This window comes from Pelmatolapia mariae, linkage group LG9 (assembly GCF_036321145.2).
Source record: "Pelmatolapia mariae isolate MD_Pm_ZW linkage group LG9, Pm_UMD_F_2, whole genome shotgun sequence".
NCBI classification, from domain to species: domain Eukaryota; kingdom Metazoa; phylum Chordata; class Actinopteri; order Cichliformes; family Cichlidae; genus Pelmatolapia; species Pelmatolapia mariae.
This window is the reverse complement of record NC_086235.1, coordinates 15,760,981-15,787,806: the sequence shown is the minus strand read 5'-3', so window position 1 is coordinate 15,787,806 and position 26,826 is coordinate 15,760,981. Positions and strand designations below refer to the sequence as shown.

At 41.4% G+C, this 26,826-nt stretch overlaps 2 protein-coding genes across 5 annotated transcripts in view; one reads left to right on the top strand and one right to left on the bottom strand.

Annotated features, from left to right (window-relative positions):
- Window positions 1-824: 824 nt before the first annotated feature.
- Window positions 825-2,943, top strand: eef1a1l3 (eukaryotic translation elongation factor 1 alpha 1, like 3). The gene is made up of 7 exons (XM_063483420.1): window positions 825-968; window positions 1,046-1,225; window positions 1,299-1,595; window positions 1,679-1,829; window positions 1,988-2,244; window positions 2,316-2,550; window positions 2,635-2,943. Exons 1-7 carry the CDS (start codon window positions 825-827, stop codon window positions 2,739-2,741), a joined length of 1,371 nt encoding a protein of 456 aa, XP_063339490.1. The 3' UTR covers window positions 2,742-2,943.
- Window positions 2,944-3,808: 865 nt separating this feature from the next.
- The window catches only part of asap1b (ArfGAP with SH3 domain, ankyrin repeat and PH domain 1b), a 79,324-nt gene continuing 56,306 nt past the window's right edge, over window positions 3,809-26,826 (bottom strand). Inside the window, exons 14-29 of one of the 4 annotated variants that reach the window (XM_063483415.1) lie at window positions 25,556-25,722; window positions 23,166-23,299; window positions 22,882-22,973; window positions 22,621-22,807; window positions 20,378-20,463; window positions 19,550-19,665; window positions 19,395-19,462; window positions 15,523-15,630; window positions 13,154-13,382; window positions 10,654-10,722; window positions 9,979-10,140; window positions 8,136-8,214; window positions 7,962-8,026; window positions 7,314-7,873; window positions 5,858-5,980; window positions 3,809-5,758 (exon numbers count right to left, since the gene is read on the bottom strand). In XM_063483415.1, coding sequence (XP_063339485.1) covers window positions 5,684-5,758; window positions 5,858-5,980; window positions 7,314-7,873; window positions 7,962-8,026; window positions 8,136-8,214; window positions 9,979-10,140; window positions 10,654-10,722; window positions 13,154-13,382; window positions 15,523-15,630; window positions 19,395-19,462; window positions 19,550-19,665; window positions 20,378-20,463; window positions 22,621-22,807; window positions 22,882-22,973; window positions 23,166-23,299; window positions 25,556-25,722 — 2,320 coding nt within the window. In that variant the 3' untranslated portion in view covers window positions 3,809-5,683. The remainder of the gene's footprint in view (window positions 5,759-5,857; window positions 5,981-7,313; window positions 7,874-7,961; window positions 8,027-8,135; window positions 8,215-9,978; window positions 10,141-10,653; window positions 10,723-13,153; window positions 13,383-15,522; window positions 15,631-19,394; window positions 19,463-19,549; window positions 19,666-20,377; window positions 20,464-22,620; window positions 22,808-22,881; window positions 22,974-23,165; window positions 23,300-25,555; window positions 25,723-26,826) is intronic. The other 3 variants (XM_063483417.1, XM_063483416.1, XM_063483418.1) reach the window with 3 other exon arrangements.

Below are 26,826 nucleotides of genomic sequence, written 5' to 3'. Positions count from 1 at the left end.
ATTCATTTGGATGATAATAAAGTCCAGTGAAAAGTTCATGTTTTTATTTCTAGTAGTTTTTAAGATATTCACGTTCAAACATTGGAGCAGATTTCACTGAGCAAAAAAACATTAGTTTGATTTGAAATTAAGTGAGCCTCCTGCCAAATGTTTAATGATTTATAGTTATTAAAACAGCTACAAACATGACTTATGAAGGGTTGGATCAGCATTATCCCTCATTGTGATTAAACTCCATACATTCAAAACATCAGCTGTGCTCTTCCCACTACATTACAAACCAGCAGACTCTCAGTATGATGGATTTTATCTGTTTTGTCATTATATTTTTGACACAGATACTAAACGTGCCCGTTATCTGTTCGGTTCACTCTTCAGCAATCAGTAAGAGTAAGACAGGTGTTGAGAGAGCTCCAGCTCCAGAGAAAGACTCACCTGGCTGTAATTTGAGCTCATCAGAGGATCCATGATGAAAGGCCCTAAGAGAGAAGTGAGTGTAACGGTCTGTTTCTGCACACTGATCAAAAGATTGCGCTGAAACATTGGGACTAAAAAAAATACAGATTACAGTCACAAAGCAGATCAATATATTTCTTAAACTTCAAGCTTCAAAGCCACTTTGCCTTTAAGCAGCATTTATTTGTCATCAAAGTGTGACTGATCCCAATTAAGCTTGATTAAGCAGCACACCTGTCTTCAGTTATGCATCCCGTGGGGGGTATAAAGGCTCTCCAAAGAGGATGGCCAGATCTATTTGCTAGAAAACAACAGTTTCTGAAGCTCTGCAGCTCTTTTGGTTAAGTTTTGCAACGCCACCCCCAACCATGGGAAAAGAGAAGACTCATGTTAACGTGGTGATTATCGGCCACGTTGACAGTGGGAAATCCACCACCACCGGACACCTGGTCTACAAGTGTGGAGGAATTGATCAAAGGAGGCTGGAGAAATTTGAGAAGGCTGCGAATGAAGTGAGTAAAAACAAAAAATCAATTTCTGCGAAACTTCCAACTTTTCAAGTGTTAAACTCATTCTGCTTGACTTCCAGATGGGAAAGAGCTCCTTTAAGTTTGCCTGGGTGCTGGACAAGCTGAAAGCTGAGCGGGAGAGAGGAATCACCATCGATATCACACTGCTGAAGTTCAACACCCAGAAATACATCATGACTGTAATTGACGCTCCAGGCCACCGTGACTTCATCAAAAACATGATAACTGGGACATCACAGGTAGGAAGCACATGCGTGCTTGAATATCTGTTGCTATGAATGCTGCCTTTTTCTAAAGCTCATATCATTTCAGGCTGACGTTGCCCTCCTGGTGGTCTCTGCAGCCAAAGGAGAGTACGAGGCCGGCGTGTCTCGGAGTGGTCAGACCAGAGAACATGCCTTGCTGGCTTATACTCTAGGTGTGAAGCAAATCATAGTCTGTGTGAACAAGATGGACCTGACGGAGCCACCTTACAGCCAGAGCCGCTTCGAGGAAGTGATGCGAGGGGTGAGCGGCTTCCTCAGGAAGATTGGCTACGACACCACGGCTGTGCCCTTTGTTCCAGTTTCGGGCTGGACTGGGGAGAACATGATCACCGAATCTCAAAGGGTAAAGATGTTTTCAGGCTTTTTTTTCCCCCTTTAAAACCCCAGAAGTTGGCTTGCAATGCTGTAAAAGTGACGTCTGCACAGATGCCGTGGTTTCAAGGCTGGAAGGTGAGACGAAGGGAAGGGAATAAAAGTGGGAGGACGCTGCTTGAAGTCCTGGACTCGATTCAACCACCTGTGCGCACAGTCAACAAGCCACTACGATTACCTCTGCAGGATGTATACAAAATTGGAGGTGATAATCGCTGCTTTGATCCCATATTCTTGATTTCTTGGTCTGAGCTCAATTACAGCTTCATTTATGAAAAATGCAGTAGAGGAAGTACAGTATTGTTTTTAGAGTAGAAAATGTCTGTAAACATGCTGAAATTGAAGTGTTTCTTACTCCTCCAGGAGTTGGGACGGTGCCAGTGGGTAAAATTGAAACTGGTGTCCTGAAGCCTGGCATGATGCTGACGTTCTCCCCTGCCAAGCTCACTGCAGAGGTCAAGTCTATTGAGATGCACCACCAGGGGCTGGAGACGGCTCTGCCCGGCCACAATGTTGGCTTTAACATCAAGAACGTGTCTGTGAAGAACCTGCGGCGTGGGGACGTGGCTGGGAACGCTCAGCAGGATCCTCCTTCAGATGTTAAAAGCTTTGACGCTCAGGTTGGTTCACTGCAGGAAGAAATTGCCTCACTTTTTTGGTTTGTTTCCATTGAACTTTGCTTTTGTCTTAGGTGATAATCCTGAACCATCCAGGGAAGATCAAAGCAGGCTACTCCCCAGTTCTGGACTGCCACACAGCCCATGTCACCTGCCGCTTTGCCGACCTGAAGGAGAAGCTCGACCGCCGCACGGGCAAGAAGCTGGAGGACCACCCGCAGATCCTCATGTCTGGAGATGCAGCCACAGTCAAACTGGTCCCCATCAAGCCCATGTGTGTGGAGAGCTTCTTCACATACCCTCCTTTAGGTAAGCACAGATCTCTTCATGCACACAACTCTGCGTGTATGAATCTCCTGGTCGTGCCCTCGTTTGACTGGCTCTTCTTTACAGGTCGCTTCGCAGCGAGAGACCTGAAGCAGACGGTTGCTGTAGGAGTCATCAAGTCAGTGGAAAAGAACCACGGCTCAAAACCTCACAAAGCTCAAGTTTGTAAATAAGTTTTTGGTTTACCAGAGGTCTGGTAATGCTGCTTCATGGGAAGAGTTTTATTTGATGAAATGTATTTGTGTTGTGACACAAAGCTTATGTTGTCTTTAAAGTGTATAGTATTCCTGTGTTGATAAACCCAGAAGTAGAGTTGGATTTTTTTTTTTTTGGTTTAAAATCGAATGTCTCAAAATAAAGTAGTGTGGAGAAGAACTGGTTTAAGTGTCTTTACTGTTGAAACGTCAACTGCATCTTAATGTACATCTGAAAGAACTTCAACTAAACTCTACTCAGGTATAGTTTTTAAATATTGCTTAAAGCTGAATGTGAAGAAGCCTCAGCATCTCATGGTGCACAACATCTCTAGTTTGTAATAAAGTCATGCTTTTAAATTTTAAGGCACCAAATGCAGAGTTTATTGGTTCTAATGAGTATGGTCTGGATTTAAGTACGTTCACAACAGCTGGCATCTGAAATCTAAACTTTTAATGTTTTGAGTGGCACATGGAGTCACTTTAGTGTCCTGTACTGGTAGTTTGTGCCTTGCTTTGGCAAAAGAATGCTAGTGTGAAACTTAAATGTGCTAAATGGAGGTTTAAAGTTTTCAATGTTTCTCTCCCTACAACTTGAGCCTCTCTACCCTAGACTTAAGGATCCTTAAAATGTTTTTGGTTGGTGTGCATCTTTAACAGAACCTAGAGGAAGTGTTTTAAGCCCGAATCCAATCTACATTACTGTATTGCAACTGTGCTTTATACTGCATGTTGAAATATACTTTTGAGAACTTAAATCAGTTTAATACTATGCTAGTAAAACACCAGCCTCTAACCAACAGCACATTTAAGTACTTAAATGTAACATTGGCAGTAAGTTTTCAATATAGAAACAATGTTAAGACAGCGTTTACGCAAGTAGCCAATTTTTATCTGACTAACCCCCAAATTAAAATTCCTGAGAAATCCCAAATATTTCTCAGGCTTGACAGCAACTTTAGAAATGCATGCTTAGCTTATAAAGATCCCAGCAGAAGCAATAAAGACCTGAAAACCACATGGCGACCAAATAAAAGACCAAGCTCGAAGTTTAAATACAGCACTTTTAATGATACAATAGGTTGATGGGTTTGTTCCTTAACATGGGAAGAACTGCAGGTTGGTGTGGACCAGGTGAAAATACATCGGCTCTCTAAAGTCCACCTCATCTAAAAAGACATCTCTGGTTCACAGGTAAACCTGGAAATGTACTAAATCCAAGGGGCAACTGCTGGAGCTGAAACGAAGCCAGCAGGGAAACTGCAGTTCCTCTGGTGGCCACTTGAGGCAGGCTCCAGAAGGGAGTAGACTCCCATGTTAAAATAACTTGACAGCATTAAGAAGCATGTTTACAGCCTGGTAGAAAAACAAAAACATTTTTGGTCTCAGGGGTAGTTTCTCCCCCCCTTCATAACTTTTTTTTTTTTAAAACTCATCCATCTAGGTATATAAGTTAGGGGTGTGGCCAGATAGATTGAAAGGCATCCCAATTGTTGTCTGCTAGGCCTCGTCCACTTTGTGCTGTTGGTGCCTTTCAGAGCATTTTTAATAGATCATCTCAACTAATATCATAGTTTGCTGTGTGGTAGAGATCATCCAAGAAGCTTCTTCAATTTTGCCGAGTTAAATTCTAGTATTATTATCGTTAGTGTGTTACTCAGCGTGCCATATAAGGTAACTTCTGGCTTTGAAAAGCCAACATGGCACCGACTAAAACAGTGCCGAAGCTTCAAAAATACAGAGTCCAAAACCGGCGGCCATCTCCGTCCGTCTTTTATACTGCGTACGACTGAATCCAGTAACAGAGAATGATATCACATGACTCAAACTAAAAAGAAAAGGAAAAAAATTCAAGCTCATGAGGTTTTACAAGACACTGAACTGTGAACACAGGTTGTTGTGAGACTTCTAGCCTGTCAGAAAAATCAAGTTATTGCTAAGATGTCCTCTGGAGTTTCCCGTACTTGTCATTAATAGTGGCTTTTAACAACAGGATACCTTTTGCGTAGTCCTGCTTTATATTTATAGTGGCTCTTCAAACCCTGAGGTGAGCGTCGTCGAACGCAGCACTCCACTCATTTCCAGTCATTGTTACACCATGCACAGAAAAAAGGTCAAAGGACTGTGGAGATGGCGTTGAGTTCACACACAGAGCATACATACAGTGAACAGTGTAACAAGGAGTAAATTAGTGACCTACAGTGAACCACAGGCGTTGATATTCCACCACACAGTAGCAGCAGGTTTCTATACTGTAAAACAACCATAATACGAGTACACACAAAGCAAGCAAGAACAAGGAGTACATTAAATGACTTTTTTTTCTCTTTCTTCCATCTCGGGAAGAGTCAGTGGGAGACTTCCTGCCTCTTCAGTCAATTGTGGTGGTAAACAGGGATGCAAGACACAAACAATGACATGACCTATTTCACATTCCATTTCATATTTGTCCTTTTCCCAGAAATATGAGCAGATAGTTATTTGAGGGCCGGTAAAATCAATACAGATAAAATTCAAACTCTACCACCCTGATGCTTAATCTGACAGGCAGAGAGCAATGGTACATGTTTTGTACAATAAAACATGTATGTACACTCACACACAAATATATATATTTACATACATATATACACAGTAACAGCATAAACATAGACTTTAAGGTAAGTGCTAGGGTTTTGAGAGTGGCTTCGTCACAGCCGTGCTATAGGGTTAAGATAATACTGGTAGAGGAAGAATACACACATTCTTTGTACAGCATGGATGAGGCATCCATGGCTAGATGAGCCTTCGTGGGGTTTCTTCTTGGTGTTTTGTTTTTTTTTTTCTTTAGGACACTTGTCTTGTGACAAGAGGTGTTATGAGAGCTATTTACAGGACCTCCCAATTTAGGGAGAGAGGCGTAGTGCAAGTCTTTCTGGCTGTCAGTCACTCAGGATGTGCACAAAAGACATGGGGAATACTCCTTTTCTTTCCGGATCTCCTTCAATGTGCCCGATCTGGAGGCAAAGGAAAGGAATATTGTGTGATTTTGGTTTTTTAGTAGTTTAAACTGCGAGATGTTCAAAAAGTACTAGATACGCTTAGGCCACACTCACCCACCACTCCTGGTCCTCTTCCCCTGTTACTATAATCACCTCTCCTTCAACAAATGTCAGTTCGTCATCGTTGTCAGCCTGGCAGTCGTAGATCGTCTTCACCCGCCGGGCTTTGTTCTTCCCCTGGACAGAAACAAACAGCAAAACCAGTTCAGTCAGACCACTCTGGCTTTGTATGATTCATGACAGCACCATTAGGCATTTAGAGTTTGCCATGTAGGCTTCGACATCATCACTCGCCACAAATATGTTACACTGAAAAAATGGGGAGTGATGATGAAATAAAAAGTCTGTCTTCGAAGTTCGTATCTGGGATGCTATATTTAAATTTACTTTAACTTTAATGGTCACGGGGACAGTGCTGACCCAAGGTGATCGCTCTCCACAAATTGGGATGGCGTCTCTGGAATATGATGAGAGGTAGTGAGGCGTGTTAATTAACTAGCCTGCAGGATTTACTCCATTTATTAATAATAACTGAGATGTATTTAAATTTAGATTTATTTTAAGAGTAACCATGTTTTTGTTGTAAGACTGAAATGTCTCCCGAGCATCTGGTGAGATCTGAACAAACCTTTGAAGACAGGAACAATTTACAAAGGCATGTCGCGTAGGTGTCAAGAGGTGGTTCTTTTGTATGCGATAGTCATGTATTGGCATAGTGCATACTTGCAAAGTGCAATCCAGCTGATTTAGAGGAAAATACACCACAGCTGTACATTTTATCTCATGTTCATGCAAACTCTAATAGTTATCTTTGCATATGTAAATGTAGGCGTTGTAAATTAAGTCCATGCCATATCTGGCACATTGTATCAAACGCCTACACGCCTAACCTCAAATATGCTGTTTATCAACAAATTTCGCACCAAAAAAGAGGAAGTGACACAGCAAATGTATATTCTGGGGTTTTACCAACAGATAAAAAGATCTGTAGGAGTGTTTTCACTGACTTTATTAAATAAAAGCAGCTTCACTCAGAGGCAAAGTCAATGAGAGTCTCCACTGGGAACGAATTCAACCCATTTATACTCTAAAACTACAAATTATCTTAGACAGAGGACAAAACATCCAGGATCTTAAGGTAGGTTTGTAACTTTTGTACTTTTCAATCTGAAAAAAAGACATAAGGTCCAGTCTGGATTATACTGTGACAAAAACAATGGCAACTTTACCTGATATACTGTAAACTGGCAGGCATTTAGGAATGCAGGAGTTTGTAGTGTGTTGATGTTAACATTGTTTGCATTATGTTAACATTGTTAACATTATTTGCATTAAGAAAGTGTATGCTCGAGGGGCTTTTGCAATTATTAACATCTATATACGCGATAGCTGAAATATTATATATGAGTACATATACAAAAACGTAAAAATGTGTATGTTTACACTGTTATTTTTATTTTAAAAAGTACTGTATTTGAGGAACCCTTAGAAAGAATATGTGAGTCCATACCGTTGTGATCTTCCTTGGGAGGGGCACAGGTGTCTCTTGGGTCCCTGCAGGGGTCCCGTTGGTGTCTTCAGCAGACTGTTGAGATGGGGTCCCTATATTTGCCTGCTGATTAGGTGACGGCGAGTCTTGAGGCTGCGGGTGCGGTTGAGGTTGTGGTTGAGGATGAGTTTGAGGCGGAGGTGGAGGCTGTATTTGAGGCCTTGGCGTCGGCTCTCCGTGGGGCGGTCTGGGAGCAGACTCGACTGACCCAGGTTTCGGGGGGATGTCTGCAAGATGAGGCTTGGGAGGGAGGTCTTTGAGCTGGGGTTTAGGTGGTAGGTCACCCAGCTGAGGTTTGGGAGGGAGGTCAGAGAGCTGCGGCTTCGGAGGAAGGTCTCCAGGTTTAGGGGGGAGTTCAGACACCTGCGGTTTTGGGGGAAGGTCTCCCGGTTGAGGCCTCTCCACCAGAGGAACCTTCTGCGGGGTTTCAGCTGGCGGCGGAGACTTCTGGAAGACCTCTGGAGGAAGGCTAGGCTTATCCACAGACGGATGGTGTATGGTGTCAATCTTACGCAATGCCACTGGAGAGGTAACCACATAGTGGCTCATTAATACCTTCTTTAATTCAACTCCTTGCACTAAAAACACAAAATATCCAAACGTCTGTACCTTTTTGAGGTAGTTTGGGAAGAACCCTTGGACCAAGTGTAGACTTTGTGTTGCTTGAAGTAGAGCTAGAAAAAAAATTCAGTGAAGTGAAATAACTATATTTGGAAAAAAACAAACAAACCCTATTTCACAAAGAAGAGGCTTCAACATCCACACAGAGTTTCTGTCTGATACCTTTGCTGTTGAGGAATGCCTTCAAACTTGTTGGAAACAGGAGACATCTTAGTCACCGGAGGAGGGGTGGAGTCGCTTCCTAAAAATTAACATCGATGATGGCAATACGAGATTATTTAACACCATATTGGAGCGCTGGCCAAGAGATTAATTTAATATAAATATGGAAATAAATCAACATGCTGTGATGGTTAAAAACAACAAAAAAAAAAAAACAATGAGGGAGGCGTCATCTGGCTGAGCTTTCCATGAGCCCCTCGTTATTTGGAAACAGGGGTTGTTGTGCAACTAAATATCATCCTTTTATTAGTGGTTTTGTTTAGAGTGTGCGTGTGGGAGAGACATGGGAACGTAGCCCCAATAACAGTAAAAATTTCCCTAAAGCGATGACCACATGTTAAATGTGATTGTTTTTTAAATCAAATCCACAGCTGTATAAGCATATTTGTCTCGATATGCACTTTAAAGAAATTCTGAATGCTGATTTGAGGATGTTCACAAAGTCATGAATTAGACGGCTTATAATGCGACCATATGGAAGTTCTCTGTATATATTTAAACATACAGACTGTAGATAAAGGAACAGATTTTTGGTACCATTTGTAGTCAATTTGTAGTCCAAATGCTGTTGGCCAATCAGGATCTAGCGATCTTTGGTTGAACATATTTGCTGGAATACAATTTCAGAATCATCGATTAAACTCCACCAAAATCTGTCTTTTGTTAGCTTTTTAAAATTTATCTGCTACTGTAAACAACAGCTCGGCCCGGGTAACATCTGGCTAAACCAGAAAACTGAAAAACTGCCCGCCAGAGGCTAAAGACACGATTATACTTTGATGTGGACTCGAACAGCTGGAGACATCGAGTCTAAATAGTCTAAGTGGTTGAAGCATCATTGCTACACTGTAATGTTAAGTTTTTGTGGATTAATGCTTTCAGCGACAAAAAATTGGTTCTCCCATCTCCCCCAGCCTGTTGGGGCAGATGGCCTCTCTGAGGCTGTTTCTGCTGGAGGTTTCTTCCTGTTAAAAGTGAGTTTTTCCTCCCCACTATCGCCAAGTGTTTGCTTAAAGGGGGTCATGGGATTATGGAGTTGTTGGGGTCTTTGCTATAATGTTTATACTATGAAGAGGCTTGACATCACTGCTGTTGTGATTTAGTGCTATAAAATAAAACTTACTTGAATTATTTTATTTCTATTAGCTGTTTTACTGGTTTTTACTTTCCTTTTTTTAAAAAAAACAAAAACAACAAACAAACAAGTGTTTTATATTCTATTGGTGTCTTTTAAATTGAAAGCACTATGTTGTTTTTTAAAAGTGCTTACTAAATAAAGTTGGATTGAACTGGACATCCAGTAGATATTAACTATAAATTACTCGACAAATGCAGCTCTACACAAATGTATAGGATGTGTAGAGGGACTGTTTATGACTCTTCAAACTGCATAAGAGACAAAAATGGAAGAAACAGTTTGTGGAACTTAATAAACAAAAGTCAAAATACTAAAAAAAATCAGCTAAAAAAAATCTAAACTATGTCCACTTATTAGATTTAAAAACACATTTTAAGGTGGTAATTATTCAATGGAGTCTACCTCCGGTGGGACACATGACCTATGAATCTCTGGGTAAGAGCGTACAAACTCAAAACGCTCTGGAAAAACCTAGAAGTGGACGCAGAGTTAACATTTGGTTTTTCACCCTGTCCTAAGTGAAATTAACTTAAAAAAAAATGAACAAAACTTCTCTGGAGAATCGTGATCTTCTATCTTCAGACTGGAACCACACGCCTGAGTGAAACCAGCCCTACTGTTACAGAACGTGTGCTTGCATCTCACCCCCGGTTACGCCCCCTTTACTGTGTGGACTGTGAGAGAGTGGGCTGGGTGGGTCGGACAGGGTGCGTTTGTGTCCAGGAGGGGGGGGCGGTGGTCTCTTCTTGGACAGGGTGGAGCTGCCTCCTGGTGTGAGTGAAGAGGGAGGGCCGGATGGGGGAGGAGCTGGAGGAGCGATACATAAGACACATGAGGTGATGAAGCCCACCAAAAAGATAAACAAATAAAAAAATAACAGGTAAAGGAGAGGATAATGAGGAGGAGACAAGTTAATGCAAGTAAAACAATATTGTTTGAACATATAAATACACACAGGAGTGTCTGGACGGGGGCTTTTATTTTTTAAATACGCCTGCCTTTATCTACTGGGACTCCAAAGCAGTCACTGGTCACCAGTACAGAGAAGAGTAGGGTGAAAGCAGCTAATAGAGAGCTCAGCCAGAGAGGAATCAGCTGTGGTTAGGAGTTTACAGCCCATGGATGGTGGGAAAATATAATTTAAAAAAATCACATAGGCAATAAATAATTAAAAGCTTGCCTATGTGGTGCCGTTATTCACTTAAATAAATGCCACCACCCCGTAAAAGTGAGCTGTAAAAGAAAGAAATAACTGAGGGATAACTGTATGTGGGGCACACAGCCGAGTAAGGAGGGAGAACATAAAACCAGGATATTCACTGATGTATGGTCGAGTGCCAGCCAGTGTGGCGTAGTGCGAATGAGAGCCAAGGAATGCCAAGTGTGGAGCTGAAAGAATAGAGAAACAAAAAAGAGAAAGAAAACAGAGCGAGATGAGGAGTGTGGGAGAGAATCTACAGTATGTCAGTCTTATAAAAGAGCTGCTCCCACACGCTGTAAAATAACAAGATGAAATCTTATCAGTGGCAAGCAAAGCAAAAAAAAGAAGAAGAAAAAAAGAGGAGAAACGGTGTGAAGACGGCCCCCGGGGAGCCAGCTCTTCAGCACCCACTGAGAGAGAGGGAGAAAGAGAGAGCGCCGCCAATGAAGGGTTAGCGTGATATTCTCAATGCATCTATGACGTTTTCCCTCTTAATCTTATTTTTGCATAAAATGACTTGTTTCCAGTGCCGTTTTGGTTATTTACGGGTAGCTGAACCTGTGATAAATATTAATGCTCATTCTTCAGGGACATTTAGTAGGACAGGAACCAAAAAGATCAAAGCACAGTTCACATGAGAAGACGTCTCTGACACAGCTGCTGGTGTTGTCCCTTAAGCATCATAAACACTGGACCGACTGACCAATCATATTGTGACGATCAAGGATAAAAATACTACAACGTGGCTATGGTTATGGTGGACTTTCACCCGTGACACTGGGATTTGTGACCAACAGGAAACCAAAAGTAAATGTGGAATTATTAATCTTCTGTTTGTTAGACATAATGGACACAGTTCAGCTGGGTTTAAGCAAAGATTATGGTTTCAAAAACAACATTTCCCCGTGCGCAGGAACTTTTTCTCAGGCGTAAAGCTCTGACATTACAAAAGCACGACCGGTTAGTTCTGATTATGATGTTTTGGGGACAACACTGACAGAAATATCAGATCGTAGAGGGGAAGAGGAAGAGAGGAAGATACTGGTATCTACAAGCATTTGTTGTCACTTTTCCAAAGATAAAAATGTGAGAAAAAAACGCTAAAATGAATATGAATGGAAAAATTGTGTTTGTATAGCTTAGTACGCTCATCTGTACTGTCAAGCAAAAGGAGCAAACATACCTAATATAAAGCTGCATTAGCTATTAGCTACTATCCCCAGCTACTAAACCAATAACAAGCACTGCTTGACCTCCCTAAAATGTTTAGATCTGTGATATGCTCATAGTTATGTATAACAGCCAAAGACTGTGGCTGCTGTATGGGAGAGAGGCGTTACATCACATCCTCTAACTGAGCTGTGTGGGTGAATGACTTTTGAGTACTTCAAAAAGTCATATTGTGAAAATGAGAGAGAACTCTAGTTTCCATCTCTGCTGTCAGAGATCAGACGTCCAAACATTTTAGGGAATTCATCCATCACTCTGTGTTAACGTGAGCTTTATTTTGTACCCACCGTAGAGATATCTAAAAAAAAAATAATAATAATAAAATTAAGGTCTTAGTTCAAGTAGTTTTCCAGATGATGGGGTTTTAAAATTGCCCTTTAAAAAGTGATGCTAGAAGATAAAACTCCCTTTTCCTTTAATTTGTTTCATTTTTAAGGAAACTAATGACTTTAGGGACCTGAAAATTTGCATAATTCCTGTTAAGATGTGTTGGTTGGAGAAGCAAGGCCTGCTGTAATCTACTTCTGTGTGAAATTTAGCATCCATAGTATTAAAAAAATATCACATTTTGATCCAAAGTCTCACATTTTTATGTAATAATTTCTCTCCTTTTTACAAACTAGGTGCTTGTTGTGCTACTGTGGAAAGCAGGTTTAGCCAAGGGTCACCAGAAACAGGTTAATTTGAACTGGAAACAAGTGAAATTTCACACCCCTTTGCTTTAGGAAAAATAAGATTTGAATGCTATGCGATGGATTAAATGACTGTTAAGATGGATGCTGGCAGAGTTAAGCTTATGCAGTGTTTTCAGAGAAAGCTAGTACAGGTCCACAGGGGGAGGAGTGTTATTTTTAATTCCAATATTGCAGAGACAGCACGCCCACAGTATACTCTGTGGATACTTTGCCCAGGCTAACGATTAAGTAAGTGTGTATCCTCCTTTGCCACCTTGCCCTCTGCTACAGCCGTGTTTTCCTGAACGTTTACAGTGTAAGCAATCTTAATGACACCCGCTTCCCGCCCTCTGATCTGTGTGCTGACAAATTGCATACCACTGCAGGGTGTGGAAACTGACTGACAGCACAAAGAAGGAACTTTCCATTAAAGTCATTACAAAGCATTCCCACAAACCTTATCCTGACTGCAAATAATCAAACATTAACAGACATAATAAAGTCATTTCCACAGGCCATCTTTCCTCCGCAGTTATCAGCCACAGCAGAGCATGCATACAACCTTTAGACCATTTGCATCACAGGCTGACATTTGCAAAAGGAGATATTAGCAGAATGTGACCTCCTGAGTTTATTCGAGCTAGAGCCTGATAAAACTGAATGCGGTCGGAAAACTGATGCAGGCTCAATGCCGCTCGGAGCAGCTAGGTCTGACCTTTGCCCTGGTTCCTGGGTGGCAGCGGCGGCCCGTCGGCCACCGGGGAGGAGCTGAGGTCGGTGGAGGCGCTGTACATCTGGTTAGTAAAGGCGCTGTAGGAGAGACGCTGCTGCTTGTCCCTCTGGCTGATGAAGCCCGGCAGGGAGAGCTTGTCGTGGGGTGAGAGGCTGGAGGAGTGGCAGAAGCTCTGAGGCCTCGGGGAGCGGTCCTTCTTGATGGGACTGGGCTGCAGAAGGACATATGACAGATGAGACCGAGCTGACATCAGTCACTGTAACCTGAGCATAGACATGATAAAAGATGGATGCAGCTTTCAGCCAATGCAGAAATGCCCCAAACCTGCATTCTTTACAGTGGCCAGCAGGTGGAAACTCCTCCGTTTACAAGCAGACGTCTAGATTTTTGGTAAAAAGCCCCTCAGCTCGTTTCCAAACATTTCCATGATGATTTTATGAGCTCACCTGCTAGTTTCAGGTCATAATTATTAAAATATTATTTTTGTAAACTGTAAATAATTCTAAGAGTCATAAAGGAGGATTATACAGAATATACTCACTGGCTAACCACTTACCAATCACAAAATTCCTCTGTAATACTACAGAACTGATGCTGCGTCTAAAAAATTACACATTTGTGCTTTAAGATGACTAAAATATACATGCCATCAGTAATACTGAACCTCTAGTATTATTCTTGGCGATGTTCAAGGGAGCTTTTACACTTTATTTTGAAATGCTTTTAAGACAGAGATGACAAATAACTATTGCTTTGAGAAGGTTTTTAGTCACTATGAACTACTTCAGTCACTTTTCTATGCAGGCTTGCAAACTAAAGTGTTAAAATAATGCCTCAAGTCTACAACATTTGGTATCCTTTGCAGAGCCTGACAGATGATGTTGCTCAGCCAGAACTTTGAGCTGATATCAGCTTATCACCGACACAAACGTATCTTTTATGTAGAGCAGTTTGATGAGTATGGTTCTGGAGTAGTTTTCAGCTTACATCTAACCTGCTGTTGCTTAAAGCGTAAAAGCCTGTCGAAGAAAGCCCGACATCTGCTTGTTCTGACCTACAAATGACACAGCATTACTACACTCCATCTCATTTCCTTAAGCTCGCCTTATTTCTCCATTTTTATAGTCTTACAAATCTTCAGTTATCTTTTTTTTCTACAACATTAAACCATTTTCCTGACTCATGCCGTATTACGCCACGGTGCATTTAACCTACTCTAAAGGGAAGACGCATCTGCATCCACCGTTAACGTCAGCCTCTACGTCAGGGTGTCAAACCAGATTTATTCTAATAGTGTATTTTCGAAGTAGTTTTTATTGCGTGGAAATGATTAGTTTTAGTTTTGTTTGAATGAGTTTCTGTGTTCAGCACAACAAAAACACAGAACCTTTTCAAATCTTGTAGACATCCAGAGTCTCAAACACATCCATCAAACCTCATCAGGCAAATTATATTACAGTTTTTTAACAAAACTAACAAATACTAAAAATTTTATTTTCCCGGTTTCACAAAACCATTTCGGTTAGCTTTTATTTTTTTTCTAAAATTCTGCTTTTAATTTTTATTAAGTTAGCTAAACTGTTTTTTCACATCTATTTGTAGTTTTTTGTTTAGTTTTAGCTAATTATATTAACCTTGTGTCAAACATAGGGCCCGGGGACCAGAACCGGGTCATTAAAGAGTCTGATCTGAACCGGTAAATACTTTTTCAAATTACACAAAGATAAATACTAGAAACCATCAAAAACACACAAATTTAGGTGGGTTTTCAACATAAATTAATAAGTGGACAATTTCATATTTTATTCAACAGGAAAAATAGAACATTTTCTTCGAATTAACAGAAAATTTCAGTTTTTTTATATTAGGAAAGTTTACAGATTACTTTCTTAGGCTGAACGGTACCCAGCCATGCTGATTTACTACAATAACATATCTGTGTAATGACCTTAGGTTGGCCAAATATTGAAACAGTCATCCTTAATTTGTTTTATTTTTTTTATTTCAGTTTTTGAACTCCAGTTCATGAAATGTGGACATTTTCAGAACGTACTTAGACTTCTAAACCCTAAAAAAATGTTTTCTTCATAGATTATCATCAGTCTGGCTCATTTAAGGTCAAATTTATCTGCATGTGACCCACGTATGTAGTAAAATGAGCTTCACAGCTGTGCTCTACGTATATGAATCTATGGGTAAGTTCTTTTTTGGTGATGTGGAGGCGACAACAACAACAATAAAGCACAAAGCCAGACAGCCAGTGGGCTGCAGAGGAAATCTGAACAGTCATATCTGACCTTCAGCTTCACTCATAACCAGATTCCTTATTAAATTCGGCGTCGTGCTCAGACCTTATCGTCGAGGTCGTCGTCGCTCTCGTCCATCTCCTCCAGTCGGAGGCTCCACTCGTACTCCACGTGGATGTGCGGGTTGAACTTCCCCTCTGCGGCCTGCACGAGCTGACACACACAAACAAATCCGTTAACTCAAACTGCAGCTCTACACAAGCAGATCATTACGGCTACGAGACAGAGAAGGTGGATCAAAACTGGCTGCTAATTAAAGCCCCCAAAAAAACTATGAACGGGAAGAAGAAGCAGGGCAATAAGAAATAATGAGGCAGCATAAAGAGACTAATGTCACAGGTTAGACTGAGTCAGAGCCACAGTGAGTGCTGAGCATCAGTCATCATTCTTTTCTAGACGGCAGTAATTATCCAGTTTGTGAATGCAACACAAACAACAACAGCAGTTTTAAAAAAGTGTATTATTTTTATTATTATTATTATTTATTTTTCTTCTCAAACAGTAAGATTTTAAAGATTTTATTTACTTTTCTCACTCCCTTCCCCACACACGTACCTTCAATAATCATCCACAGCTTTGCCCACACAGTAAATAACACCCGTTATCCTAACAGTCGCTGATTTGGCTTTATTATTTACTTCTTTTCTCTTGTCTTGTTTCCCCTCTGTTCATTACACAGTCGAAAAAAAGAAACTGGCTCATCGTTAAACTAAATTAACCCTGAGACTTGTAGATTTAACTGCTCTCTGCAGCCACTGATGATGCACAAAACACAAACTAGAGATGGCATGATACCACTTTTTTTATGTCCGATACCATAAATTTGGATATCTGCCGATACCGATATAAATCAGACATAGCGTATTTTATAATCAATAAAATGTTTTTTTAAAATATCTTGCTGCATTTTATATAAGTTCATACTCAAGTTTAAAAAACAAAACTAAACTAAAGCTATTCTGATAAACCTATATGCAAAAAATACACTGCACCCAAAATATTTCATAGATCAGCAATACCGATCAATCCAATAAACTTCAACCTACACCATCCTTCCTATTCTGGTATTTTAAAGAGTACTTAGTGGAAATATTAAACAACCTAACTAATAGGGTTGCCAACTCCCAGCAAAAAAAAAAGAAAAAAAAGAAAAAAAAAAAGAGGGAACCACCCCCCACCCTCCGCCTCATAATGCTTAATTGACACAGTCGACTGTAATTGTGTAAAAAAAAAAAAAAGCACAGAAATCACTAATTTTTCTACAATAATTAAATAGATTCAACATTTTTCTTCAACAGATTTGCAGACTGCACAGATGGTATCTTTCCAAAGGAAAAAAGTACTATAGCTTACTAGGTTATAAATTTGACTTAATAGTTCCTATATACAATAATGGATTTCTATACATTTTACATCAGATTAAAACTTTGGTTGTAAGATTCAGATAATTATTTATTAAACGCTAGACATGACAATTAGAAAGAAAAGTATGTCTTTGTGCCCCCCTTTTCCCTGTTAATGCCCTACCTGCCCCCTGGCAAAACTTTGCTAGATCCGCCCCTGCACAGTTACCAGCTGTCAGCTACGTAGAAAATGATCCTGGTGTAGAAAGTAATATTAAATAAATTCTAACAACAGCTTATCAAGCTTAAACGTGCTGCTGTTGTTTATCCGCTGGTTTCCTCTTTCTGGTGCAAAGTGGGCGATAAACTAACAAGACAGACGGGACTCACGACAGAAAAGCTGATCAGCTGATCATTGATCAGTTTCATGATTGAAGTAGCAACAGGAGAGGGAGGGAATGAGATGCAGTCGCTCCCAGCATTCGCTGGGAATGCTTTACAAACATTCAGAGATGAACTTACACACTTGCTTTACTTCTCTGGGATAACTTTCTCGGAGATGAAATCCCGGTTTGGATGCAAGTAGCGAGGCTCCAAATGCTCAACCAGACCGCCGACAGGTCTTGCACGTCACAGCCGCTCTATCACGAGACGCATAGTCCTCCGACGTGCTAAGGTTATGAGCTGGGTTACGCTATGCCGCAAGTTTTGTGAGGTGCTTTTGTGATATTTAATGGATAGGATTACATTTTTTATTTCTCTCTGATATCCGATCCAGTAATTTAGGTCAGTATCGGACCGATACCGATACGTAATATCAGATCGGTCCATCTCTAACACAAACATGAACATCTGGAGGTTGTATAGAGATGGAGATATTACAGATATACAGTATTAACTCAGGGGGAGAAGGTAGGTTAAAAAAGCAGGGGGCAGGAAAAATACTGAAGTAAATTTATCTGTAAAAGGGGTAAATGTGAGGAATAGATATGATGAGGGAAATTGTTTAAATATAAGAAGGCACAGAAATATGAAACTGCAACAAAACTGCTAAACAAATTTATCAGACCAAGGAAAAAAAAGTAGCTGAAGTAACACTTCAACATTAATTTTTTGGGATAATAGTTTCTATTTATTTGATTTTTATTTATTTTGCAGTCTTTCATTTATTTTTACAAATAACTGGAATTAAAATTATCTTCTTTATTGAGGCACCAGACCTGAAATTCTACCATAACACAGAAAATCTCTGTTTGCTTGTAAATTCCTGCTACACAATTAGGAGCAACTAAAACTGGCACACAGATATATCTTAGGCCCCTGCAGGTTCTCATGATGTCATCATTTTGCCTAGCAACCACCTAGCAACAGGCAAAAATGACCCATTTGTAATGTTTAAGAACCTGCAACACCTCATCAAAGCATCGCGTCAGATTAATTTCACAACAAAACATTTTATTTAGAGAAAAATATAATTTTTCATATCTGCAAACTGTGACATTTACACTATCAGTACTCAGCCTATGAAGTCAAGTTCACTGTATTTACAAGCTTAATGTCAAATCAACAGCTGACTATAAATGCGCTGTGAAGGTGTGGAGATGAGATTTCAAATCAGCTTTTTTCCAGGATGTTATAGACTTGTAAAGCACATTTGTAAAGAAAGCTAACGTATGAAATCCCTTTCTACTGCATGGGTGCATATTCAGACAAAGTGTTGCGTGCCAGTTTGTCATTATATACTTCACAGGGGGTGGGCAGTGTCTGGATGATAAGTGGTCGTGGTCCCTTAATCATACACAGAGGTAAATACACTTTGTTGTGTATGATCACACAGCGAGTCCAATATTTATGTTTATTCATATAAACAAGATAACGCCATACTTTTTTTTTTTTTTACTTTTCTCAGTGTGATTAAAAATATCAGCTTACCAAATCCACAAATAGACCAAATAACACTGCAGCATGGGCACGCACTAGTAAAATACACACATGCTGCACACTATCTGGCTCTAAATTAATGATTTGATGTCAGTACAGAGGATGATTTCACCTTTTATACTGTCTACCTGTCGGGAAAGGTGCAGGTGAAATAGACTGTCCCCTCGACTTTTATGTGTGACACAAAGTGCAATAACTTAGATCGTCTATATGTGCTCGAGCTAATAGCGAATCATCTTAATCACAGATATAATTTAAGTACAAATCTAGTTCATATGTAAATAAAATGTTGTTATAGGCACATTTTCCTGTAACAATAAAAGATTCGTCCAATTGTGTTTATTTTTCAGAGATTCCAAACAGCATTTAAAGTGTTTTTCTGTCTTCTTTGCTCATATGACTGTTAATAACAAACATATATCAACCATTACTTCCACTCTGCTGCTGCTGCTGCTGCCCGCGGCTGGAGAGACCTCTGACTGCCATCTAGTGTTCTCACTAAACTGCCCGGTTACTGATGAACACCCTGTATGCGGCTGTGTGTATGTTTTGGGGGAGGACGGGGGGTTTGTGTAATGTTTCTGGGCCTTTAATGATCTACTAAGATGTCCAGCTGGTCGGTCCTGTACTTACTGCCTCCTCACACTGAGTGTTCCTCAGTCGCCTGGCAACATCCAGCGCCATCTCTCCGTTCTGATTGGCTGAAAGGGCGAGGATGGACAATCAACAGTTAGGAGTCTGATAGGTGATGACATTAACTGGAGGACGAAGCTCGGCGTGTGACTCACTGATGTCGGTGGCAGGCTTGCCCCTCAGGAGTAACTTGAGGCACTCTGGCTTTTCGTACATGCAGCAGTAATGCAGGGCGGTGTTTCCCCACTCCGTCTGCTTATCCAGGTTACCGCTGAGTTAGGAAAAAAAATAAAAAAAACAAGACTCGCGCAGTGAGGTCACATGCCTGAGGGTGTTTTCCACAGTCCTGCAGCTTTAGGTTAATATGTTATTGCTCAGGATTTTGAGGTTTAGCATGAAAGAAGATGATTGGAAACAGCACATTAGACGTCTTGAGAAGAGGTGAGACATTAAATCATTCAAGAAAAACTACAATCTACAGCTAATGGCACAGTAGCCATCTTTAGATCTTCAGCAATTCCCATGAAGGCAACAAAAAAAAAATTAAAAGACAAGGCCTAGACATGGGTTTAATTAATGAGGGGGTCTCACTTCAGCAGTGGAGACTGTGTGCACTTGGAGCAGTGGTGGGTAAACAATTGAAAGGAGAGGAATAAATTAAGGCAGAGAACAAGTGCTTGACCCATTTCTGTTTGCCTTGTGGGAATCTGAGCTGAGCTGAGCTGTGCTGCGTGAAGCTTTTCCTCTGCACTGCTTTATTAGACTAGAGCACAGAAAGTGACTCGCAGCAGACAGACGGATCAAATTTAATACAGAGTGTTTACACCAAGCTGTGCTGTTTTATACACAATTTTACTCCAAAGTACTCACGTGTGTTTTTATGAAAGTTGAACAGCTCTTTTCACTCGTCCTGAGCTAAGCTGAATGCACGCACCTACATTTTCTAAAAGGTTTAACAGCTCTTTAAAAAAAATGTAATGTACCTGTTCTGCACGAGGAAGTCCACCAAGTGCAGGGAGGTCTGGTCAGCAGTCCGTACAGAGTAGTGCAGTGCAGTCTCTCCAGCTTCCTGCAGGGGGCCATCAAACACAGCAAAGACTCAGTGGGGCGATCTTGGGCAGCATCCATTCTGTATTCTCTCTCTGTCTGCGACTCTTTCAGCATTTAAACAAGCTGCAGTAAACAAAATGGCTCCTAAAAATAATACTTCTGCAGGCCTGATGCCGGCTTTTGTCCATTCCTGGGAGTCTCTTGGTTTTATTTCATCTGCCTTGCAGCACCAAAGCTGGATCTAGGTGGTGGTGTTTTAGATTCAGCATTAAAGATGGAGGTAAAGGCGAAACATATGGAGCTAACGCTTACATTTAGTGGATCTGTTGGCATCTGAGAGGGGGTCGGATTTAATCACGCACTGCTGTCACGCTGTGTTTTGAGTTGGGGGTGGGAAGTCACAGTGCAGCCCTTCGGATGCACTGACAGCAGCAGATCAGATATCGGTGAGTCAGACTTCACAGTGCGTTCAGCAGCACCACCCCCCCACTCTCCGTCACCAGACGATATCCTCTTTTATTCCTCTGCAGCATTGTGCACTTAATTTTTCATTAGGGAACGACCGTGTTCGGGTTATAGAACCTTGACCCATTTACGTCAGATTAAGTCTTATCACGCATGTTGTTCACGGTACTGTATCCTCACCAGACACTGCTTGTTATTCAACTTTCATTTTTGCCTAAAAACAGCAAAAAGGCAAGAGAACAAAAGCGAGAGGGGAAAAAAAACAAAACAAAACAAGCCGAACCACAAAATAAAAAACAGACGCATGAACTGAGCCGCTACAGATGTCGCCATCTAAATATATGTGGACTCAAAACACATGATGCCCTGCAATGTGGTGGAGGTTTGCTGGCTATCACCACCTGCTGGAGAAGTTAACCCGGATGACTCAGAATTTTCCAACTGTTACACCCATTTCTAACTGCCAAATAATTCACCAGCTGGCAGGAACATGTCAGCAGCGGCGGTGTTGCTGGGAAGAAACCTCACATGAGGATGAAACCACTGCAGGAACACGCACAGAGCACTGACCGGGCGGCTTCTGAGCGTCGCAGTCTACACGTGTTATGATGCAGCCCGGATTCCAGGCATGTTTTTGCATATTTTCTTCTAAGTCCTGTCAGGAGAAGCGGACAGCTCTGGCTTCAAGTGTTCATGTTTGAATTCATTTGAGCTCCTCAAGCCATTTAATGGTTTAATTACTGCCCATTTCCATATAGGCTTCATTCATGTGCTTTTTTTTCTTGATTATTTGTGATTTCTGCTCGCTGTATGACCCTCTACTGGCCTTTTAAACTTTTAACCCTGTGGCTGATTTTGGCTTAGAGTTACCTGACAGTATGATCTGTAACTGGCTACAGAGAAGCGAGGTGTCGTCAGAGTTGGATATAATGTTTTGCTTTATTGGCATAAATGGTCCCCATCTGTAAAGATTCACTTTTTAAGGCACAATTTTATGATCTTCAGCAAATTGTTTTAGGCGTGCAATTTTATGTGTAGTGCTATTACAAAGCAGATGTGGTGTTTTACTCTCTCATAATCACAAGATTACGCTTCTCCATTTTCTTTCCGCATTGCATCACTTTGGGGAGATGTCCTAGGCAGCAAGTTGAAGGGAAATATGACTGAAAATTATTCTATTTTGCCTCCAAGAGTGAAAATGGTGCATTTCTTCCATAACATATAGAGTTAATAAAGCCTGGACTTCATTGTTGATCCATTTTCTGGGCTATGTTCCACTTTTAGAGCCTTTTCTTTAACAGTACGTTGTGTACACCAGAGCTACAACAATCCAGACTTGGACCAATCACTGTACATTTTTGCCAATAAAAAGTTTCTCTTCTGCCCTGTAGGACCTATAAAAAGTCCTATAATTTAGGTTTCTGCAAACTTTGATAGTCTACAGTTCCTAAACTGTGGACACACAATAAAAGAGAGATTTCTCTTTATTATAGAATTTCCCAGAGGAATCTACCCAAGGGATTAATAAAGTTCTATCTATCTATAAGACTAAGAAAACTGTTGGACAAATCTAACACTGTCAGTCTTTAAAAGCACTAATGTTTAAATTTCGATTCACCTCTACTGACATTGATTTCGACACCAATAAAAAAAAATGTATCGTGTTTTTAAATTTGGATAAATCAGACCTTTAGATGTCTCTTTGACTCACCGGTCCTGCCTCTGGAAGCGGCTCCATAAGCTCCACCCCCTCCGCATAGACCTGAATAAGTGCCAGCAGGTCCCTGGACTGAACCGCCTCGAACAACTCGATCATTTTAGCTGCCGCAGACGTGCACGTCTTCCTCGCGTACTTGTGGTCCACATACTTGGCGTTGATGAACTCCTTCCTCACTGTCCTGTGGACAAAATGTCAAAAAAAAGTTAAAAATGCGTGTTGAGAGATAAAGATTTGTTTATATATAAAACTTACATGTCACTGGAGGGAGTGGGCTTTGGTGATGGGGAGGGGAGGTTTCCCTCCATGATCTCATTGAAGCTACTGTTCCCTACATTCTTGGCCAGCTGTGGGAGAAAGAAGGGAAACATCAGCAACCAAAGAAAGACACATGATGTATCCCTGCAGCTTTACAGATTAAAATTGGCTCCATCCTGTCTTCACAATACTCTTTCATGATTCCTCATATTTCAGGTGAAAACAGTGAACAGCCTCGAAAATAAGATCAGTTCCCTCGACAGGCCGTTCGTCTGACTCACCAAGAGTTCTGAGGTTCCTAACTTGTCGAGCTCCATGGACTGGATGCGGGAAATGTGGACTCCCATCTCTCGGTGGATGCCAGAGCACTCGATGCAGGTGAGGATCCCCAGGTTGGTTGACAGCCACTTTGGGTCTACAGACAACAGTGTAATACAAGTTATTACGGCTACAGGAGGCTGATATATAAACAGGTGGTGATTTGACCTCCTACAGTAAGGATGTCAAACTCATTTCACATTGTGGGCCACATATACAGCCCGCTTTGATCTTAAGTGGGCCGAACCAAAGATACTTGCCTTTCTTCCAGTCTAAATTTTAACTATGTATTTAATCCCTGAGACATTTTAATACAAAAAAGTGCAATTTTAACAATAAATCTCAGTTTTTCTAAATGATAAAGAAATGCTGCTTTAAAAACAATGTTTTCACTGTGGATGCACTGTAAAAAACCCCAAAAACAAACAGAAACTTCTAGATGACTTTTATTTATTACTTAATTACTTCTGTATAGTATGAATAGCAATGAGGGAGGTCTTCAGCCATCAGTAAAAATTTTGTAAAATGTATGAAAATACAGTTTAAAGTCCAAACTTTATGCGCTCATTCACATTTTCGAGTACCATCCAGTGGTTTGGATTGGAGTTTTTGCCGGGACAATTCTGGGCCCCGGGCCTTATGTTTGACAACCCTATCCGACAGCATCGAGGGCTCAGCTGACAAACCTCCCTACATGTAGCAAATCTTACATGCAGCATGCAGTTTTATTTCCTTTTTAAGTTGCTGCTGCCCTGCAATCTGCTTTGCAACCCACCTCTGCTACAGATGCCTCTTTTCAAGCTCTTCCTGACTTCTTATATAACTGATGCCTGTTCTAGTGACTGGCCGCACACACTGTGACTTTAAAACCGCTACAAAAGCATTTATAGTGATGCTTGAGGCGTGCTTGACTCTGATGACACAAAAGAAGAAGTTGAAACAGGAAACAAAGCGATTGCTTAGGTTTTTTTCTTCCTCCACAGAATGTCTCATCTTTTCTAACTGATGCAACACTCTCTCCCTCAGTTTTCTGGAAATATCTTTGGTCCTACATTAACACTGAAATGCATGTAAAGCCGGACCATTCATAAGGGTAACAGCAGTAAGCATAAACTGCCAGTTAGGCTTTGCATGTCCACATGTACCATATCCTCAAATCACTGCAACAGAAAACAACCATCTTGTGAATAAACTAGCCCTGATTCAGGTGCTAAACCATAGCTTATTTTTCCACTATATTCATTGATTTTATTTATTAATGCACCACCACTGCAAAGCACAAAGGCGCACGCGCATGGAGATGTGGCAGATCCTCGAAACCTCCAGAGACTGAGCGACTTTGCTGACTGATGTTCTGATGCAATCCGGGGGAATTAAGGAAGCTTTAAACTGTGACCTCAGTGATGCTGATGCTGTGAGGCGAGAGATGCTGCTCTGTCTGAAGCTGACAAGTTAACACCAGAGGAGGCTGGTGGAAACGATAGAGACACCTCAAAAAACCCGGTGAGTCATGCACACAAACACAGACAGCAGGAAGGCACGTGCACACATTTACACAACACAATTAACAGATGCATTGTGAATTTATGGGTCCTCTATAGCTGATTAATGCTATGTTACAGAGGAATTTCCAGTCAGAGCATTGAATGAGCAGCAGAGGGAACAACGAGGTGACCTTTGAAAGTCATAAAAAGGTCCTTTAACCATCAAATTAATTTTATGTGTTGAGGAAAGGGAAGCATAGGCGTCACCTACTCAGTCAGATAAAGGAAAACAACAGGAATCAGACGCTTAAATCCACATCTGGAACATGTGTCATGCCAAAGCCATGTATATGAACGGATGCAGCAGCAAGAGAGCAGACATGACAAATTACCTCCGCTCTCTGAGGACCGCAGGGGTCGACGAAGCGTGTGTGACTTATGTAACATCGTGATGTAATGATGTTGTTTCTCAAAGCCCAGAAATGTTTTTTTTTCTCCCCCAAGAGATAAAGTCCACCGCCCCAGTACTCTGCAAGCTGCTGTGTGTGTTTATACAGACAGAGTGGAGTGTGTGGATGCAAGCCTGTGTGTGCTGAGAGTCAGAGGGCCTGAGTGTCCACGGCACTCCTGAGTGCTGACTCTTTGCTTTCTAATGTGAGGGGGAGTATCGGGATAGAGCTGCGTCCTGAATGCTAACAACACCAGCATGCGCGCACACACACTGCAGTGTAGCTCGCTCAGCAACCATCTAACTGAAGGACACAGAGTTCAAGGCAGCGGTGACATTGTAAAGCTACCGAGACAGGAGAGCGGCTTTAAATAAAATATGGTCCACATTTAAATGGACTCACGCAGCCCCACAAACACACCTGCAGCTCCACAGTCGCAGCAGATTTCATTGCCCGGCATGCGCAGCACGTCTTCTATGATGGCTTTGGTGAGGTCCTCTAATCCGTCCTCCCCTCCGCTGCTCTGCTCGCCACGAAACGCCATGTTTAACGCCTCCTCCTTGCTGTTGGTCAGCACCGAGATCCAACTGCAAGAGGGAACATTGTTAGAGACATTACAAACAATAAAATAAAGTTTTACTTTATTGAGATAAAAACAGCTAGGGGTAAAGTTAAGGAGAGCAATTCAGGATTGCATCATTTTGTGATAAAATGTCAGGAAAGCGCCCATCACAGGTTCTTAAAGCCTTCAGTGACCTTTTATCTTGTCTAAATGCATCAAAATCACAAAAATACACAGAAAAGCAGCAACAGGGAAGCTAAAAGGAGGGATTATGTTGCATTTTTGCTCTACAAAGATGCTAAAACACACAAATATTTGCCCATTCTTTGGTTTCTTCGAAAAGGTTAAAGAGGAACCAACGCACCCACGCAGGCCTGTGGCCGTTACAACGAGGCGGGCGTACAAACACGACCTCCTGCAATTCACTACACAAAGCACAATCTGCACACACGCAGCCCTTCCTCTGTCACTGCCACTCAATCCCCTCTCTGAGAGCAGACAGACAGTGGGCACACAAACCGATGCATTAGATTGTCTGTTTATCTCCATGTGTGGAAAAACAAGATATTTTAATCCACTAATGCGTAGGTGTGCAGATGCCAGGCCAAAAGCGTTTGTGTGTTTGCTTACAATATGCATTATAATATGCTGCCGGCCTAATTGAGGAAGAGCGTGATTACGTGAAGCGAGCGCCCTGTGAAACACTAAATATTTGAAGGGAACTACAAAGAAGACGACGCCATCGCCGTCACCACTGCAGTTGGAATTGCGTGACGGAAGCAGCAGAGCAGAGCCGCGAGCTGCATCCCAAAGGACTACAAGCAACACGAAGTGTTCAAGCAGCACTGAGCGAAGAGGCAAAGCCACAGCGAGGCTGGAAGAAAGTTTCCACCATCAGAGGAAGAACAGCCACAGCATCACAGAGTGGCAGATCAGACTCAGGTTTGTTTTCACTCCTCTGTGTTTATGAGTGATTCGGCTCCGGGGGAATCAAATCTTATGCCCAACAACGCCATCACAACACTGCATTCAACTGTTTTTGTTTATCTGTACGCAACTGCTGATCTCATCCCAGCTCCTGTTTGTTGGGCAAGCTATTAAAAAGCCTGTAAAGCCTGAACCATGAAAA